The sequence below is a fragment of the Falco cherrug genome, chromosome 3, assembly GCF_023634085.1.
Source record: "Falco cherrug isolate bFalChe1 chromosome 3, bFalChe1.pri, whole genome shotgun sequence".
NCBI classification, from domain to species: domain Eukaryota; kingdom Metazoa; phylum Chordata; class Aves; order Falconiformes; family Falconidae; genus Falco; species Falco cherrug.
In genome coordinates, this window is record NC_073699.1 from 12,822,515 (window position 1) to 12,843,102 (window position 20,588).

Sequence of the window (20,588 nt, forward strand, 5' to 3'; positions counted from 1 at the left end):
TCTTAGGCCTTTTTCAATAAATAACTCATTTCCTTTGTTCCTGATGCTCCTGTGTGTTACACAAGCAGGAATGTTAAAAGAAACAATGTATGAGGCATCAGGTGGGAATTTCCTGCCTCACAATACTCTTTAACCAACTCAACCCCTTATTTGTCTTGGTTCAAGAAAAACATATTAAGCTACTACTTTCATGGGTGAGACTTCCATTTTTACCCCTTTCCTTTTATATAAAACCCCCAGAGTACTGAGAAATTCTCTGTTTATGCCAAGATGTGTCATATGAGTAGCTGATCAACTCACGAGTCACCCAACATGAATCACTTCTGTCTAGTGCACATCAATAACAGCAGTCTTGTTGATGGTCTCCAAATGGCACGGAAATCAACAGGCTGAGTAGTTCAGGTTTTTTTTCAAGAAATGCCTTTTTACCTGGTTTCGAAGTACTTGGGTAAAGCTAAACAGTGGGGTTTTGTGGCATGTTTGAAACGCAGGACGTTATCAAGTGCTGTTTCCTCATATGAAGCCAAGATAACTGCACCTTCTAGGAAAATGCTCTCCTGGTGTAAGTATGTGTAGGGATGTTAGAGTATCGGTACTTCAACAGACTTCAATTTAAACTTAGCAAAACAATTGCACCCAAGACTCCATTTCTGCTTCATGGTTGCAGCTCTAGGAGGCTTTTCTATTTTAGGTGGTAAGATACCCAATACTCAAGCAGATTATTTCCCAGTTCAGTGAAAATCAGTCCAAGGAACCTTCTCCTCTTCCTCCTGCACCCACTCCCCACCCCCCCCTTTTTTTTTTATTGTTGTTGGCAATTTTAGAAAAACAACACAAGATTCACAGGGGAGCTGCACCCAAGCATTTGCATTCTACACACCAAGTTAATTTTGTTACTTTGACCAATACAAGATAAAGCAGTCCAGTCTGTCAAACTGTTTTCATGAAGGACAAGTATTTCCAATACAGAATTTATTCCAGAATCAGTATGTACAGATACCAGAATTCAAGCTAGCTTGTTGAGCTTTGGGACTTTGCAGTTACCAACCTACATACAGCAAGATGTACTTCACAATACTTCACAGAAGTATTTGTTCTTCTGTACTTCACTGCCTCCTGCCCTAGCAAGAATATGCCTGCCTCAAGACGTTTCAGAACTGAATTCTCAGAGACTACATCTTTCCTTCTCACTCCAGCTGTCATCCAATCATTAATTTTACCTTTCTTTAACAGTTTGAGCATCACAGCTACGCTAACAAATTTTAAGATATGCAAGGAACACACAGATTTTAAACAATTCCATATGATTTATCTGCACCACAGTCCTCATTTGCACAAAATCTATTATTTTTTTAAAGTTACCCTGGCTGGTTCTGCACATGACAGAGGCAAGGAGAAAGAATTCTCTTTCACCTAAATACATCTTCAGATATGCTAAATTATGAAAAATCCACTCATTTCTTTCACTTAAACAGCCCCTTCCCCCCCCATCATTAACAGCTCAATAAAGGGGACTAAACTGGATTGTGAAGATGGAGGAGAAAGCAAAAGTGAATCACATCAGATCCACTGTGATTTCTGGCAGAGGGAAAGCAACTACTGAAAGAGTTTTTTCCAAAGTGATGAAGCACTCAGTGCAAAGAAACAGAAGTTACGTTGACTAGATCCATTAAATAACTATATCCACTGGAAACCCAATGAAAGGAATAGATGAAAAGCAATGACTGAAACAAAGCAATATAGAATTACAGGCTAACACAGACCAAAGAGGTACCTGTTGGAGAAAATGGAAACTCATTATACAGTTTAACCATAACATAGTACACTTGGAGTAAAAGTGGTGCCTCTGTGGGAGACATCTGTTACCAAGAGCTTTAACTTGATTAAAAAAAACAATATTTCCGACTGGATCAAAACGGATCCCAAGAATGGCTTAGGAGACACCTATGGTGGAAACAGTCATTGCTCCTTTTCTTCTTGATGTAGCTCCTTGTGCAAAGGGAGCGCCTCCATCCTCTTTATAGCTGCCCTTTAAGTACTAGAATACTGTGATAAGGTACTCCCTTGAGCTTTCTCTTCTCCAGGAAGAAAAGACCTCCTTCAGCCTTTCCTCATTGGGCAGGTTCTTCAGCCCTTTGACCATCTTGGTGGCCCCTCCTGTGGACCCACTTCCAGTCTGCTTGCATTTTTCTTTAATTGCAGGGACCTGAACTGGACACAGTACTCCAGGTGCAGCCTGAAAAGCACCGAGTCGATCAGGATGATCACATCTCCATCTCTGCTAGTAATGCCCCTGTGGATGCAGTCCAGGATCTGATTTGCCTTTGTTGCTGCAGCAGCACACCGCTGACTTATGTTGAGCTTTTTGTGCACCAGGACCCCCAGGCCCCTTTCAGCAAGGCAGCTCCTCAGCCACACAGACCCTAGGCTATACTGGGCCCCTTGGTTATTCTGACCCAGGTGGAGGACTCTGCACTTGTCTCTATCAAACTTCATACTGTTTTTGCTAGCCCACTCTTCCAGCCTGTCCAGATCTCTCCACAAGATGGCTCACCCTTTTATGTCCATCTCATAATAACATGGTCTCAAGAACTGCTTAAGTCAGCATTGTGGAAAAATCAGTGTCTTCAGCATTCTAAGAACACAAAGATGAATATACTGCATTACAGCCCATACTTACTCATTTAGTTTGGAGATGAAAGGTCTCAGCACAGAAATGCAGAGAAAAGACTGGGGAAGTAAACTGAGGATCTCAAACACTGCACAGTTTTTTTTTTAGACTGTTACTTGTGTAACCTTCCTGCTCTATAAAAAAGAACCATCTCTTAGCACTGTTGACTATCATACTTGATTTTTACTTAAGAAGGTATCTGACAATCAACAGTGAACTTGTTCCAGCAACTCCACCAGAACTCAAACAGAAATGAGAGAACAAAGTAGAAAAATTATAATTATGCTTGTGGATGCCTTAGGCTTAGTAGGACCATTACGAGTTTTTAGTAGAGATGACTGAGAGGTATCTTTAGATAAGAGTTTTAGTAGAGATATCCCAACTAAATTTGTCCTGCTTCTACAGACCTTAACAAGTTATAGTACTTACAAATATTAAAAGTACTTCAGCAAAAGTTGTACTTTTGAAGAAAAAAAAAGAAAGTACATTGAAAGTCTCAATAAATCAGTAATCCAACAGTCTGCCTTACTTTTGTGTTCTCAGGTATAAAGCTTGACAGTTCTAGTTCCACAATGGTTAAGGCCTAGCAGTGGTGGTAGTTTTGTGAGGGGTTTTTTGTTTGTTTTGTTTTGTGTGGTTGTTTGGGTTTTTGTAAATCACTTGCACTACTAATGTATCTAATTTCATTTGAGTTCCATTTGCAATGGAAATGTGAAACTACCGACTTTGGCAGATCAGTTCTGGCCAGTCTTGCTGCCCACAGCTATCTCCTCCATTCTTCTGTCAGAAGATGCTACCTTCACACTGGAAAGCTGGCAACCACTTCTGCCTGCCTGCACCTCATCTGCTCTGGTTCATAAGCCATTACCTCCCCTTAAATTTATCTTCAGCTTTCACTTGGCCCACTTCACTTTCACCGAATTAATGCCTTTTGAGAATGCCGTATGCTTTACATATTAACATTAGAGAATACCTATCATCTTTCAGATCCCTTCTAAAGGGTCTAAGTTAAGTTCTGGACAACTGGAAATTCAGAGGTTTTGGAATGGAAACTGACTAAATTTTCATGAAATGCCACAAAGGAAGGTCCAAAAAAGAGTAACAAGGGATTAAAATACTGTGCTTAACCCCCTTTTCTCCTCCTCTTTCCCTCTGAAAATACAGTTTTCAGCAAGCCTTCATCAGCACTACAGTTCATAAGCAGAACGGGAGTTCCCACACTATCAGGGAAATTAGCTCTGGGAAGTCTGTTATATCATTTATTACAGTAGCTAGGACCTTTTAAAGAAACCATCTTTTTTGCTTTACACCTCTACCTGATTCAGCAGAGTGGAGAGGATGAAGTACTGTAAACTACACACTATTTGCAAGCATCAGCATCCGTGCATAGCAAATCTCTAGAGTGCAGTTTCAGGGAACCTTTTGTATGTTTTAATATTTACAGATAAGAGCTTTATTTTTGGTGTTTGAGACAAATTATTTAGCAAAAAAAACCCCAACCCTTTCAAGTACAAGACTGTCCTCCAAATCATTGGACACTAAAATAAGATTATGGCAAAGAGACTAATGTTTAATCCAAAGAGATCTGGAAGTACTTACTTCAGAAAGTCACACCAAAACGCAGTTCACAAGAATAAGCACCTCAGCCACCATTCCATCAAGTTACTTACCGAGTTATAGAATACGTTATGCTAGTCATTCATCTAAACCCCACTCTTAAATCCTCTGCTATCCCTCGTTAAGTAATCAACCAACTTCAAGGTATACGGTGGAGACAGCTAAAATTAGGTGCGAACTCATTTCACCATGAATGGCTATTAAGTGTGCTTCAAAAGATACGCACTGAAATTTCACCTCTGCAACAGAGCTGTTTCTCCAGTGCTTCAGATGGGCCAGTAACAAAGCCATCTCTTTAGAACTCTCCAGCAGAAGAACCAGAAATAAGAGAAGGAATAGGACTATGGATTGTTCTAAATAATGCTGTTGGATATGCAGGGGGGAGGGGACATGACCAGGATGACAACAAGCAGTGTGTTCCACACTCATGTATCTTCTTTAATACAGATCTTTTCACAATGCTTACGTTATGTTTGGGATATCCAGCTGGAATAGGTGCTACCCTAGATTTCCGTGACTTTTGTAATGAAATTCTAAGTATTTAAAATACTATTTCACATGTAACTAACACCACAGTTACACATTCCACAACAGGAGAAAATAACCGTACCTGAAAGGTATGCAACTTTTTCCTTTAAAATTGGCAATACTTCCATAGCCTTCATTTCATCATTTTTGCGAAACCCTAAAAGAAGGAAAAGACAAGATAATTAGTCCAAAATTCAGACAAGCTCAGCTTCTACATTTAATGAATGTAATTACATATAAACATTTACCTTCGGAATACAATCTGAAAGTTACGATGACAGGAATTAAGGTAATTTTATAGTAGAAGGTTGCAAAAATTAAACTAAACTTTTAACATGTATTAATTAACCAGTCATCGCTTTGACTAGCTTAACACAAATAGCATAGTCTGTTGGCAAGCCTCAGTAGAAAACAGGATATTGGAAGCAGCCTTTTTCATCAGTAAATAAAAACTATCAGTTAGAGCCTGTTGCTTTTTGGCATTCCAAATGCCAATTTCACCTTTTGTTCCAGTAGAAAGAAGTAGTATCAAGCTAATAAGAGTAGGTACCTTTACAACAATTACCAGTCAAAAAAACACCCCAACACAACTAAAAAACCCCAAGAAATTCCCAAATCCCAAAAAAACCAACACACACAAAGACCCACCAAAAAACCCCAACACTATTTACATGCAACTTCCCTTACGTTACTTCTGAAAGAAGAACTGGGAGATGAACTCTCAACTTTGCCTCTTCTGCTGCCTAACAGGTTCGGCATTTTTTTTAGGAGAGCACATTTTGTCTTATCAACTCTATACACCCATGAAGTCTGAAATGGTCCCCAAGGTGAGTGATTATGGTCAATGTTACAAAGCAGCACATCACCAGCTTGTCCCTCCTCTCTACTCTCATTACATTTCTGTGGCCAGGTTCTAAACTTCTCCCTTCTTTAGTAAGGGACATTTAGGAAGCATTTTTTTATTACCTTACATTCCATGTTGACTTGTAGAATACAGAACTGTTCATCTTATAAAAATTAGGTGGTTTTGTACCCACATTTCAACTGCCTGTACGATCCTTCCCAGCCGCCTTGGATTCACGTGCTTTTTCAAAAATCTCATTTCTGAAGAAAGTACCTCTTCTGAGGAAGAGCTCCTCTAACACTGCAGAAGCCCAGAGGTGCTGTTAAGTAAGACAGCCCAAATAGCCTGCTACAACACAGTAGTTGTGTTCCTTAAAAGCAAGAGTGAGCTATTTAGAAGGTAAACTAAGCTTAATTATTTATAATTTTAGGGAAATCTTACAAGAGCAAGCTCTGGTGTACGTAGCAGTCTTTTCTAAAATACATTTTTGTTCCTCTGTGTGTAAGGGCCACAATCCCTCTAGAGATGGCAGCAGAAGCTGTCATTGATGCTCAGGAGGGAGGCCACCATTTCTCTTCCTCCTCAAAAACATCCAAATGTTCCATATCCTTTGGTGTCAGGCTCTGCGCTTTAACAAAAGAACTGTGCACTTTAGAGCTAAAACTTGAAGGTACCTTACTGGTGTCATCAAGCAACACAAGATTTGTAAATAAGGGCATCATATATGTAAATTACATCACAAGTTTTCTATTCTAGCCAGCAATACTGAGACTCCCGTGCCACTAGAGTATCTTGTTATGTGCAGCGCACTAGGCTTCAAAACAGCCCCAGGACACACCAAACAAAACACCCAAAGGACAAAGCTGGCCAGGTGTTTACATGTTATGAGCTATGAGGAAGGAGTAAACTGAGTGACACTGTTTAGTCTGAAGAACTGAAGGGAGACATGGTAGCAGTCCTCAAAACAAAGGCTAGTGATGGCAAAAGTAAATTGGCCGGAATTACAGCGAGAGGTTTGCTTTAAATGGAAGGAAGTTTTGTAAAGGAAAGAACTGTGCAGCAGCACACGGGACTGCCTGTGGAAAACCATGGAACATCCATGATTGGGGATTTTTAAAAAAATGCATTTAGACAAATGTCTGTCAGCAATGGGTCCCTCCAGTTCACTCTAACTGTTCAACCCAGGCATTGTCTCAGTACTCCAGATTACAAACAAAAGAAAACTAAACACATCCTCTTCCAGCCATTGGCTAGTTCCTTGTTTTTCTGTGAACACCACAAACCAAAAACAAATCCAAAATTCAATACACATTCTCAGAAAAGCTAGACCAGGAAAACTGGTTCCTTGGGTAAGCATGCTACATGGAGGGTTTCTACATCATAGACAGTATTTTGCAATTACAGAGCAACTCCAGACCAACAAAACAGCAGAGGAACACAGTTATTTCTTTCTCAGAAGTCTAAGGAGTCTAAGACAGCTCCAAAGGAACCTCTTGTATTATTCCCTCCTCCAGAATACTGGCTATGGGTTATCAACCTTTTCCTTAAACTGCCCACAGTTTTGTTCCTACTAAGTTTTCATTCAGTATGGACTAAAGCTTTAAACATGGCTTCAAGAAAAACTTTGGGCTTAAATAACTCATCTAAAAAGACAGCAGAGACCTTTACCACCTTGAAATATTCGGACTTCAGTTGACTACTAAGGCATACAGGCACACTTCCAGAATTAATTTTTTTTTTTTTAAACATGCTTTCAGCTACCCACCATAAGATTTAACACTGATTTAGCATGCTCAGCTTTCCCATCAGCAATGGTGATTCCTTTTCTTTACAGTAAATTTAGAGGTAGAAAACACTTTCTCCTCGCCTAAAAAGCATGCAGAAACTAGTGCTGTACTTTGCTGCCTATCTTAGCTCAAAATTACCCAAGACACTGATGTTACCACTTGCTTGCTCAGATTTCTAAGCTCTTAAACTACTTCACCTCATATGATGCGCAGTAGCTGCACATTTTACTTCGCCTGTGGCATGTAAGACGTGAGAAACACTTAGCTAACATTTCTTTGACTATTAAGGGGCTGCTCAAGGTAAACACCCTAGCAAATACGTTAGTACTTGGCTCATGCTCTGGATCTGCATATCCTTAAGGCTGACTGCCTTGGATTATCATACTCCTGCTGCTCTGAACAGCCTATTTTTATTCCAGTTCTGCAGTGTTAAAGCTTAACTGAAAAGACTGCGGGGATTACAATTGACGAAAGAATGCTGGGGAGCAAAGAGGGTGAATACAGCCAGAAAGTATTGTATTTTTTATCTCCAACAGAGCAATAATAAAACAAAAAACCAGCAAAATAAACAGGTCTTAAGGGCTCGGGGTGGGTCCTCCACCCCACCCCCCCTTTTTAAAGCCTCTACGCCACAAAGCATTGGCGATTATGAGGATTTAATTAAAAAAAAAAATTAAAAGGCATTTACCGCACTCCAATGAAATGCCATAAATCTCTGCACCAATCTCTCCCTACACAGCTCAGCAACCTCCGCGCCAGCCGGCTGCATCACATGTTCCTGGAGGTGATGTCATCCCTCCCGGCCGGCTGCAGCTCCCGCTGCCGTGGTGCAGTGCCCGCAGCCCCGTCGGCCGCCCGCAGCCCACCGCAGCGGCCACGGAGCGAGCGGCCGTGTGGCCAGCAGGCCCGCTGCCGGCGTGGCGAGCTCAATGGCAGAGCTCAATGGCAGAGCAGCTAGGCAAGCGTGAAAAATTCGAACGGGGTTTCATTCCCACAGCACACGCTTCTCTTTTGAAAGCATGTTGTATATGCACATGCGGCACATACTTACGCTGTTAACTTCCACTATTGCAGTTCACCTAATACAGTATTTTTTAATTTAAAATGGGGATTTTAACAATAAACCCTACGCCAGTATCTTTTAAAGACAATTTTAGGCTGAAACAGGAAAGCCACCCTTGATATTTTCAATACCTATTAAAGAAATACTCATTTTACCGTTTCACAGTTTTAATAGGTAGAACATGCCCTTCTGTTGTCTCATATATCATACAGACACTTTTCCCTAACTACCAGTCAAGAGGGAAAAAACTCAAATTATGCTAGTTAATATTCAACTTCAGTAGATTAAGTAACACACAACTTAGTCTATTCTATTACCCCCCATTAAGCTTTCAGAATTACACAATCCTGAGTTATATCCAGCCTTCTACTAGAACAGAGCCTGTTATTACAGAGCAGTCATTGAAATATTATATCACACAAGTAAGGATCTTTAAAACATGCAAACAAGAAAGGAGCAAAAGGAAGTCACCTACACTTTCTATACTGATGTATACACTGGAAAGCAAAGAAGTCTTTCCCATAAACACACCATCTCCTCTTCGCCCTCACAGCTCTTAAGCCAAGACGACACCATCATGCAGCCACATTTAAAAAACGAAATGGTCTGTACTAACCCCTTTTCTCACCCTGTATGAAGCCAAGCTATTTTGCTGCAATATATTAATTTATCCAAGTTCAAAGACCCATGAAAAGATAGCATTTCTGGGTAGAGGTATCACCCCTAGGACATTTCTGAGAGCCCTTTACCAAAACGTCCAGGACAGCCCCCCCTCACTTGGGGTGCAAGTGTTCCCAAATCCCATGGCACATATCTGGCTGCAGAGCTGCACGTCCATCTGCCCTGGAGACCAGAGAGTAAGCCAGGATAAAGGAGCCACCTTTTGCCTGCGAATTAGCATTTCTGTAACACTGCTGCTCCCCTGGGTACCCAGCTTGCTGAAACTTCTCATGGGCACAGAAATATGGTGACCAACTCACCTTTAGAGCAGTAAGAGACAGTGGCTACCCTGTGCAGTAGCTTATCCATCTAAGACAAATGCTGTACTAGTCTAAGGCTGAATGAAGTGTCCTTCAGACACAGGAAACAAGGTAACTGTTAATCATCTTGCACTGCAGTGATCAGTAACTAGCCAGCCACACAAAGGGAGCAGATAAATTTGCCTTAAAACACATGCTTTAAGCTAACAATTTCATTACAGAACTGCAATACCAAACAACATTTTTTTGGAAACGGCTTCCCCAAAGATGCATTGCTGCCCCAGGAACACCGAAGTCTTCATTACTTTGAAGGTGTATCTTCGGTGGCATGCATCGTTCAGTTATAGTGACAAACAAATTACAGAAACATAAATTAAGACAGCAAAGAGAGTTGAAAACTGAGGCTACAAGCAGCACCTCTTTGCTAAGAGGCTGACGAAACCCTCATCCATTGCTGTCACACACAACTGACTTGAAACTTTTCTGAAATGTGGCTAGAAAAAGCACAAACAAAAAAAGGGAAATGCTCTCAACTTGAAACTCCCGCCTTTAAGAACACAACTGCTTTTCACCTTGCAACATGAAAAGACAACCTTTTCACAGGCTCACACAAAAAAAGCCAGACTCAATCCAGAATACATCAATGGTTTAGGCTCTCTTCCGAGTTCAGAAGAATGACTCCGTGTGTTGTGCCAACAGTAAGCAAGTGCCTTATCGGCCAGGCTGCTCCTTCCAGCACCAGCCTTCTAAATCCCCACCTCTTCTTTGAGAGAAATTCCATCCTCAACCAGAGAAAACTCTCTCAGTGAGTTATTTTCCAGCAGAGTACTCTCTTCATTTCAAAGGACCTGCTCTGATAGGCTTCCGCTCAAAAATCCACACACTATGCTAAATTCTATACAAAGGAAAAAAAACCCCAAACACATAGAAGCTGCGACAGAGGCACTCAGAACTGCTACATTAATGCCACAGTTCAGTAATCAGGGTGTTAGATAATAATCAGACTGATTTAGGTTAGTCTTAAGTGGAAAGAAATATTTGCTAGAAGATGAGAGACAAAACAACTTCCATGGACAACTTCTGGACATCTCCTTGCATCCACTGGTCCCTTTGTGTTGATTGAGCTTCACCCTGGAACACAAAATCTCAAAACTGTAGCTAATAAACACTCAAGCAAAAAGAATCCAAGATGGTGCTGTCTTCAGCACTTCCTCTATTTCACAGCATGAATGGTATCAACTACAACTCTGAAATCTGAGATACTCCTCCCCTTTAATTGTAAAGGCGTCCTAGCTGCATTTCAAGAAAAAATGCCTTCTAATTAAGTAAAAAGGCAAAAACCAAATAAAGAAATAAAGAAGCTCAAATATAATAAAATTAGTGCATTATTAGATCAGTTAAGGTTTCATTATCTGCCCTTTTTCCTCCTCCATATCACAAGACTACGACATTGATTTTAAATCCTGGAAATCCATAGGTTTATTCAATTTTGTTTATCAGTTAACAACTGTATATGATAAACCCCAGCTGCAAGTAATTTATACACTACCTCCCATGTTTTTCAAGTGTCCAGAAAGAGAAAGAGAGCACAAAGCAGGTTCCTGTTCTCCTGTTTAGAGGTTTTATTCCCATTTAGAGGTTTCTAAAAGAGGACAGTGAGCTAACTTCTAAAAATGGTATTATTGCATGAAAAATAATTTTAAACAAAGTATGTGGAGATTCACAAGAAGCCATTATGAAGCCTTTCACATCCTTACTTTGAAGTTAGTACATAGAAACCAGTACAGATTAAGTCAGTAGAACCACTTGATTCTTTCCTTCAATCAGATTCGGAAAAAAATGATTGCTGAACTCAACATGGTTTTGGGCTTACAAATGAAATCAGGGTACTGCGGTAAAGGTGAGAAAGAAACCTGAACTTTCACAAAGGAGAAAACTGCAAAAAACATCACTAATTGTGAATATAACCCAAAGGGTTGGCAAAGGGAAGCAAAAGGTAACTACAGTTAAAGCACATTTATCAGATTACTGATAGCTTTTCTTGATTTTAACTCAAGTATTTTAAGTGCCAATTTCAATTTTATGGTAGGCTTAACTATAAATTCATACTTTTGTATGCAAGTAAAGGATTCATAGAGCAATCAGAGCTGTCAATTCACCAACTGTACTGTTATCGCTTCCCGTTATAGACATTGCCTATATTCAGTGCTGCTCAGCAATCTCACACCATCTTTCACATTGCAACAAAGCAAGAGAATTCAGGGAAATTATGGCAAAGACTGCAATTCTGTTCTCTTCTCTGAAGCTCTTTGAGCTTGCAGATGACCAGTTTCAAAAGGTGTAATAGCAATTCAGCTCAGGAACACTAACTTTTAAATATGCCTGTCATGACATATTTAAGACTATACATCTTTCTTTTTAGGAGCAAATGAAGAACTAGGAGCAGTTGTTTTAAATGAATGACATACAGATCACTGGGCAACATTCATAACCACGGCATTAATCATTTATTCATTCACTTTTCTTGGTCTAGACTAAAGCCTCCATCCAGGTGACTCCAACAAGGACGCAGCTTAGAGGCATATAACAGAGGGGTGTGATTTCAGTGTTGTTCCAGCAGCCTAGTCACGAGCTTAAGCAAAGTACTTGTCGTAGCTAACAGGTATTCATTCAACATTAAGAACCTAGTCCTGAATTTAAAGCGATTCCAGGAGTATGACATGAGTACGCTTCAATTCTGATCAGGCTCAAGATCCACTCATCAGGCAACACTGCACCCTCAAACCCTCACTTCAAATCATGAGAGCTCACAGAAATGTCCCTCCTCGTCCCGTTTTGCACCCTGTGCACTCTCCCTAGGTGCTGCAGGGGAATTGCACCGCAGTACTGAGCTGGTATGCCGTTCTACTACATGACAACTGAGAGCTCACAGAAGCCGACCACTTCGAAATTGCCTTGAAGTAAGAAAATGAGATTCATTAGAAGGTTACCAGCTCTTTCAGCCACTTTCAGGTTTTGGCATTTTTACCAAGTGTAAGAGGCAAAATTTACCATTTTTAACAGCTCTGTAGTTTGTCCTAACACCAGTACGCACTTCTCCTGACTGTAAATTATGGGAGGGCCACAATGTCCTACAGAGGGATGTGGGACAAGAAAAGGCTACTGGTGTGGTTGACAGCAAATACTCAAGTAAGATCAAATTCACTAGGCGAGCATCCTTTTCTTGGAAGCAAGAAATTAATCTATTCCTAACTTAAGAAAGAGCAATTTCACTAACTACCAAAGGCATGCTGCAAAACTTTCTGAGGAGCTGCCTTAAGAACCTAAGTTGAAGAAAATTCCAAATACTAAATCACTCTGTTAAAAATCTGCAATTGCCTTTTAAGTGGGTAACAGAAACCTTAGAGTTATCTGTATTTTGTCGTAAGGTCCTTTTCATCCCGAATTACCCTTTTATCCTATGAAATGTGCAAGCCAGAAGTACAAATGACCATTTCTCAACCAAAACTTAAGATGAGACAATAAAAATCTGACTAGTTTCCCCCCTTTGAAGTGAGGGGAACTGTGTTCTTAAATTTATCTATCCATTCAGGATGTTCAACCTGTTCCTAATGTCCTACCAACATTGTTGGGAGTGAATTTGTTTTGGTGGGAACCACTCATCCACCTCTAAGCGCTGCAATAGTCCGCTGCCCCGCTGAGGTGGCAAACCTTTTTGTAGTGGTGTTCAAATACAGCAGCAGCACACCGCTCACTGCTGTTCCCCTTATTGTTTTATTGTTTGCTGCTACAGACACTCATGGCTTAAGGGGTCTACACTCTCAGGGCTACCGGGAGGGTACCCAGTCTCCTATAAAAGACTGGTTTAACATGCAGTTGTTTTAATCACAAGGTCTCTAAACAATTTTACTTATTTTTCTGCTGAAAACACAGAACAAATGAAAGGCAGTAGCTTCTAAATTCTGTGCAGCAACAGCTGGAACATAACATTTTAGATCATGTCCTTTGGCTCCTGTTCCCAACCACCATCTGGAGAAATCTCTTTCCGCACTGAAATTGATGAAAACTACAGCAAGGGCAGTAAAAATAAGCAGGTTAAAACAGATTGAAAATTGTCCTGCATTGTTCTATCCTGAGCAACAATAAGAAGAACTATTTCCATCAGCCCTGAAAATCAATCAAAAAACACCAAAAACCAGACTGCATATTCTTCAGAAGAAACACATTTTTATAGCACAAAGTATTGCTTTTGGGCTTCCTATGATGCATAGGCTCCAAGATCAGACATTTACTGGGTTTTCTGGGGGTTTTTTCCCCCTTCTCTCCGTTCCCCTCCCCCTTCTTTTTTTAATATGCACACATTTTCACAACACTTTCATCACCTTATGGAGATCCATATGCAAAAATTAGACTAGGTTACATTGTTACTTGGAGACATTAGTAATTAAACAACTGGTTTTTGTTTAATATTTCTTCCTCCCCTCCCTTCCTTTTTTTGCACGACATTTGATATTCCTTCTGTGGCAAAACCAGCAGTTTGCAACAAGATGTATGTCAAAACTGGATTAGCGCACAGTACTCATTCCTTCAAATTCCCATTTTATTAGTTTGCAGCTGTAAGAAGCTCGAGCTGTAAGAGCACTGAGACACGGGAAATGTAGGATGAATCTGAGCTTCTCTGCTACATTACAGTGCACATGCAAAAGATCAAGTGTGGAGGAAGGGGGAGGCACTTTTCTTCATGCTGCATCACAAAAACAGTCAAGTTCACATCAATTCAAACAACAGAGAAAAAGAATCATCTGCAACTTGTTTTATACAGCCCCTTAGCTTCAGATGTGTTAGAAGCATTTAGAGGGGGCCAAATAAAGTTTTACATTAGAGCTTCTCCCTGCTTTCCTTTTTTACCTTTTTACAGAGACTATTTTACTTGAAACACTGATTAACATGTGCTACTAGTTAGAATAAACCAATGCTTAAAAAAAAAAAAAAAAAAAAAAAAGAATACTGATCAGGAATCCACAGGGGAATTAAAAGCTTGGGTATTTCACTTCTAATATGCAAGCGGTTGCTAACAGCAACCTGTCTCCCTCCCACCCTGCCTTTAAAAGGCAGAGAGCATGATTAGCATGAAATGCCAAAAGAGATGTCCAATACCCGTCTTGTTTGCTCGAGGATTACATTACAAATGATAGCTTGAATTACTCTGAGCAGGTGCATACGTATTCTTAACACACATGCCGCATTAATTAAAAAATACAGGTTTAAGACAATAGAAGGCAAAAAGTGAGCAAGCAAACGCTCTACTGAGACAAAACCGAGCTGCGCACAGGCTCAGCGGAGCGAAGCGGTGGGGCACAGCCCGATCCGCATGCGAGCGGGTGACAGCATGGCTATGGCTCCCGCATGGCCGCCGCACTCCCAGCACCACACATTACATCACCAGCTTTGTGCAGGGCTGAGCCATCGTGCTGCCACCACTCGCTGCATCCCCGCATCCATCCCCCCAAACGTACGTAGGCAGAATACGAGTTATCTTAAGTCACGCACACCTTCCTCTTCCCCGCCCCTTCCCCCCCCCGCCAAAAATCCTCCCCGTGATCCCTCTAGCAAATTTCATTAGGGGGAAAAAACCAAAAACAACAACAACAAAAAAAACCCACCCACAACCAAACCCCACCCTTACCACGTTTTCTTTGCGAATAGATTTCACTGGAGAATCAACAGAAAGGGTGTTGTGGATTGTCACGATTAAGAAGGGAAGGTTGCATTTTTCATTTATCAAATTTGCTCTAGCAGATTATTTCCATCAGATGACAAAGGCAAGCAGCCTGAATCTTATTAGAGCTACATTTATATAGCTACTGAAGTACATGAATTTAACCTACATGAAGGCTGGGTGTTCTCTGTGAACTGCACTTACTCAGCTCCTTCTACGTTACTGTAATGAGAACAACATTAACATTTTGCCTTCACTTTCATCCATTTCCGTAAATGGATACACATTACTATAAATGCCGCATGTGCGCTTCCACAACTCCAGTCAGAAGCATACTCCCAAACTCAGCATTCAAAACCAGGGAAGGATTTCTCACCAGCACACCTATCCTCAAGTCATGAGTAAATCAGCTTCAAACTCATCATTATTAAAGATACGTAGCATATGCAATACTGAGACATCCAAGACAAAGCAAGCAGCTCTTAACACTATTTGAGACAGAAGCCTCTAGACATAATGTTCCAAAGGCATTCAGATATCCAGATTTGTTTCTATAGCTTTAATATTTGCACGCATAATCAAACAATTGTTATCTACTAAAATAGTGTCTGATTTCTTTGGGAACAAATCACCTGAAAGCAGGGGCACTGCATTATACTCACAAGTGTGCTAATGAAGATCTACTTCATCTTTTTTTAAAAAAATCACATACAAACCCTTGGTCATTTTACAGGCCAAACTAGACAAAAGTTATTTAAACTTGACTGCAACTTACCACTTCCTACTACTTGCCAGCACAACAAACCTAGTCTAACAAATACTCGTGAGCTCACACTATTTCATGTTTAAAGTTTTAACTACAAATTTGTGGACCCAATATGGGTGCACTCATTAAAACAAAGTGCAGACAGTTACTTTTCTGTTAGCACAGGCAGCAAGTATTCAACCCATCACCTTTATTCTTCAGCCCTCTGGAGGATGGAGAATACAAAGATGTTATGTGCCCAAACCATCCAGCCATCCACCTCTGTAACACTACCTGCAAAATACCACCACTGGCAGACGTTTTCCTTATTATTTTTATTTCAATAGAGGGCATTATCACATGGGCATGTTCTAGCACCTCTGATCCATGCCTTTAAAGAACATGCTCAGACTTACCAAGTGCTATGTAGTATAGTACACACACCATGTGATACCATCTGCAAATCAGGATAACAACAATGACTCAAGAACTGTAAGTTATAAGATTTTAATTAAGTTCACAAAACCGACCTAATTTAAGCTCAATTAAAATGGGTTTGTTGGTATTCTACAACACTGACTCACTCTACACAAAATCCTAAATGTATATGATTTCCTGAAAAAGCTCTTTAAGACAACAATAGGAGCTAACATTTTAATTGCATTAAAAAGCAGCTATGTACTTTGGCAAGCATATGAATGCATTACTTCAGAAGTCTACAATGTATTTTAAAAGCACCAGGTAAGATTTTAACAATGCCTCTGCCTTCATGTCTTCGGTTCCAACATGATTAAAGACAGACAAAGTTGTCTCTGAAGATTTTAAACTCTAAAAAAATTAGCAGTCCATAGGTGTACTGCTAAATGGCCTAGCAAGCTTAATTGGAAGTATTAACTTCTGTAGAGTAGAACAGTAACAACCATGAAATTAGATTTTTCTTTAGCTGTTCTCATCTTTATTTCCTGCCGCCTAACTCTTACACCATCTCATCTGGCTAAAACACAAGTTTATGGCAGTAGTACAGCATGGCAACAGTTGATACATTATTTAGTTTGGCAAATATTTTTATTTTTACACATTATTAAATAAGAAGCATTCTCTACTAAAGTGCTTTTGGTTTAGAGCCACTTTTGTTGTAGACAAGTCATGCAGCAGCATTCTTACTTGCTTTTGAGCTCCAATACCCTGACATCCCATTCAAATTTTAAACTCTCATATCTACTATTATTTAAAAGAAAAACAAAAAAACCCCTGAGAAATTAAGTTGTGTCAGAGGTTTACTGAGTCTTTTTAGCCTGGCAGCTATTGAAAGCTTGAACATGAAGTAGTATCATGACCTTCTCCAGCACAAGGCATTTGGTTATTCCAAAGCATACAGACAGATAATGGATGTATTCTGGACTCAGCACAAGGGAGAGTGTTGAGTTCAGCGTTGCGTTACAGAGCATCCAGGTAGAAGAATGCAAGGCATGGACTCAAACCTCTCCCTAGAAGACTTCCCCAAAAGTTTTAATAGCTGATACATCACAACAGCCTCCCTCCTTGCTTCCTTGACTAAGCATGAGTGTATACATGTGTATACCATGCATCATCTAGTACATTTGATATACAAGAACATTCTTACCAAGTCCTTTATGCATAGTGTTTCCCTGATTTACTTAACCACTGCTACCACTGCAACAACCGTGCTTGTGGCTAATGATAGGTCAGTTCATTGGCACTACTTGACTGCAAGAGTAACAGAAGTAGATGGAACATGTTACCTACTATCCATTTACTCTTCACAAGACCTATCAGGAGAACTAGTCCTCTTCAGAACTTACTTAACAGTAACTTCTGTGTACATACATCAGATTGAGACGGCTGGAGACCCTTTCCTCCAGCAGATGTGTTGACTCTGTATACTTCTCACGAGGATCAGACGCAAGACTTAGACCATTACCACATGCAACTCAACTGTATACAAATTAATCCCAGTTAGCTCAAACCAGTCTATTTCCAATGCCAACTTAGTCCTGAATTCTGTAACTGAGCACCAAACACAAACTCCATGGGTTGTAATTCTTTAAAGGAGGAGCTGTAAACAAGTTACCAGGATACATCTCTGTCAGAATGCCAATACTGTTAGCAGCAACAAAACTGCCCTGATTTCAATGCAGACTAAAAATTGTACAACCATCTCAACATCTGGGGAAAACAAATGTGAAGTACTTGAGACTCATTAAAAGTAAAATTTTCAACTAACAGGATTTATGCCTGAAATAACAACACACATGGTGATGATAAGCATCCAAGTTACAGCACTACAACACAGCATCTCTACTTGCCTTCATGATAGATTTGTTATTAAGCAATTGTTTTATGAAGAATGTTAATATAAGAATCAAAATCACCAAAGCTAGGGTTTATTTGGATGTATGAGAAAATACCTTGAATGAGTCCAAAATGCTTCTCAGACCGGGCCAGTATCAGCAGCTTACGTTGCCTACCAAAGCAGCCTGTCACTAGCAGATGTGAGATAATCCCATCTTTACGCAAGGCCTGCTTTTGACCTCTTTGGGTAATTGATTGCCATTAGAATCACTTTTCAAATTACTATTCTTACATCCACATTTTTTGAACTGTCATTCTTCCAGCTCTTGGCTCAGTGACTTTCTACGGATATAAACTCCCTGACCTTATCAGATTTTTTTTGATCTTTCAAATTTAGAGCACACTATTCCACATTAAAGATACTGGTATTTAAATATCTGATTTCTTGCAAAGACTTCCAATCGAATGTGACAGTCAAGTTTATTGTGATTTCCCTGTTTTCTGTTGAACAAAGGCTTGAAAAGGCTGGTGATTCTGACCAATAGCCCTCTATTGCTATGGACTATTTACTTTGTAACGTTCAAAAAACTAAATCACTTTTAAATTGCAATTATAGCAAGAAGGAACGGCTACAGAGCCTCTAGATAGGAAGTAAAACTCCCCCCTCCACTTGCATTTTACCAGCTCAGCCCAGTGTCGTTACTTTTTAGTCTATCTGCATCTACCAACTGATTACAACTGAATTGAAGGCTTAATTATTCCACGCATTATAACTCCTTCCATCAAACATATTAACACAATATGATACAGTTAAGGTAGGCAGGAAGTAACTACTGGCAGCTGGGGGACTAAACATAAAGTCCTAGAGAAAAGTTTTTGTAGTTATTTACAGTTTTCAAATAAGGAGATACTCCACTATTAAGCATAATCAAAGTGCTAACTCAGAAGTTCACTACAAAACTAAGATATTTTAATTTTCTGGTACAGACATCTGTACAAAGAGTTATTGATAGCTCATTAAATGATTGCGGGGGCGTACATGTGTGCACACATGCACCGGCACAACACAAAAGCCAAGGGACAGTTTCTGTCAAGTTCCATGCAACTGCATTATCAAGGGTGTAATTCAATCAATATTCCCTTTTGGTGGCAGTGCCAGCTTAAGCCAGGGTTTTATGATAATTACCAAATGCAGGCTGGGGATTCTTAGTTTGATTAACCACCAACACATCAGTAGTCCAAACAGAGGCTCCCATGCATTAAATCTTGTTTATCAAATGTAGCTGTCCATTGACAAACTGATTAAAAATAAGAAAGGTGTACAAAGAGATATCTCCTCACTGAAATGGGCATGTCATCTGGGAGAAAGACATTTTGGGAAGTTTCGCTCTAAGGGAGGAGACTGATACACAGGAAAAAAATTCATTATAAATAGAATTCTCCCCCAACCTCAAAAAAGAAAGGCTATTAAAACTGCCATGCTCTCTATCAGGAAGACTGTCTTCACAAACAGAACCCAGCACATGACGCTGGCAAGTATGCAGACTTCCAAACACAAATTTAAAGCAGCACACACAGTTGAGCTAAATACCAGGCAAAAAAACCCCAACCCTCTGTTCAAGCCAAGTGTGTACAGACTGTTAAGTGCAAGTCAAGTATCTGTAACTGATTTTGCACATTTTGGCTATTGTTTAAAAAAACCCCAGAAGTTGAAATACTCATCTTTGCCTTCCTTAAGAGAAGGCTGACTGACCATTATTGGTCAGCATCAAGGCATTCCATCCACATGGCTATGTGCATCTCCAACATGAAGGCACAGGGACATCAACAAACATCCTTCTTACTAACACCCTGCTCCCTCAAGAGCAAAAGGGTTTAAAAGCAAAACTTTAAAACATTGAATAAGCTGGTTAGAGAGCTATTTTGCCAAAAATCAATACAAAATACTTTTATAGCGACAGCCATGAAAATCTCTCAGATACTCGATGAATTTGCAAGAAACACAACTGAATTTAGAAAAAAATCCCAAAACTTTCTAAAGCTGACAAAGTAATCAATGATTGAAGTTATCTTAAATCGGGCCTATGATTAAAAGAAAGAAATGCAATTTAGTGTTTAAACAGACACCGAGACAAACTGTTTAAGGAACCATCAGTATTTTACCTCTGAGTGACACTCTGCAAGTCCTCTTCCAAAACCCATGTTAAATTAACCAACTTGTAAAGCACATTGAAACCAGTTCAATGATTTCAGTTGTGGAATAATCTTGAAAGGAGAGCCTCTATTCAGTCCAAAAAAAAAAGCATTTGACTTACTGCAGT

General features: G+C 39.9%; 1 protein-coding gene across 5 annotated transcripts in view; it reads right to left on the bottom strand.

The window, feature by feature from the left end:
- TRIO (trio Rho guanine nucleotide exchange factor) overlaps nt 1-20,588 on the bottom strand; it is a 255,684-nt gene that overhangs the window by 176,837 nt on the left and 58,259 nt on the right. For all 5 annotated transcript variants that reach the window (XR_008731238.1, XM_055704044.1, XM_055704043.1 and 2 more), the window contains exon 2: nt 4,899-4,973. Coding sequence is in view for 4 of the 5 variants with exons in the window: in XM_055704044.1 (XP_055560019.1) it covers nt 4,899-4,973 (75 nt within the window). In the remaining variant the exon portion in view is untranslated. The remainder of the gene's footprint in view (nt 1-4,898; nt 4,974-20,588) is intronic.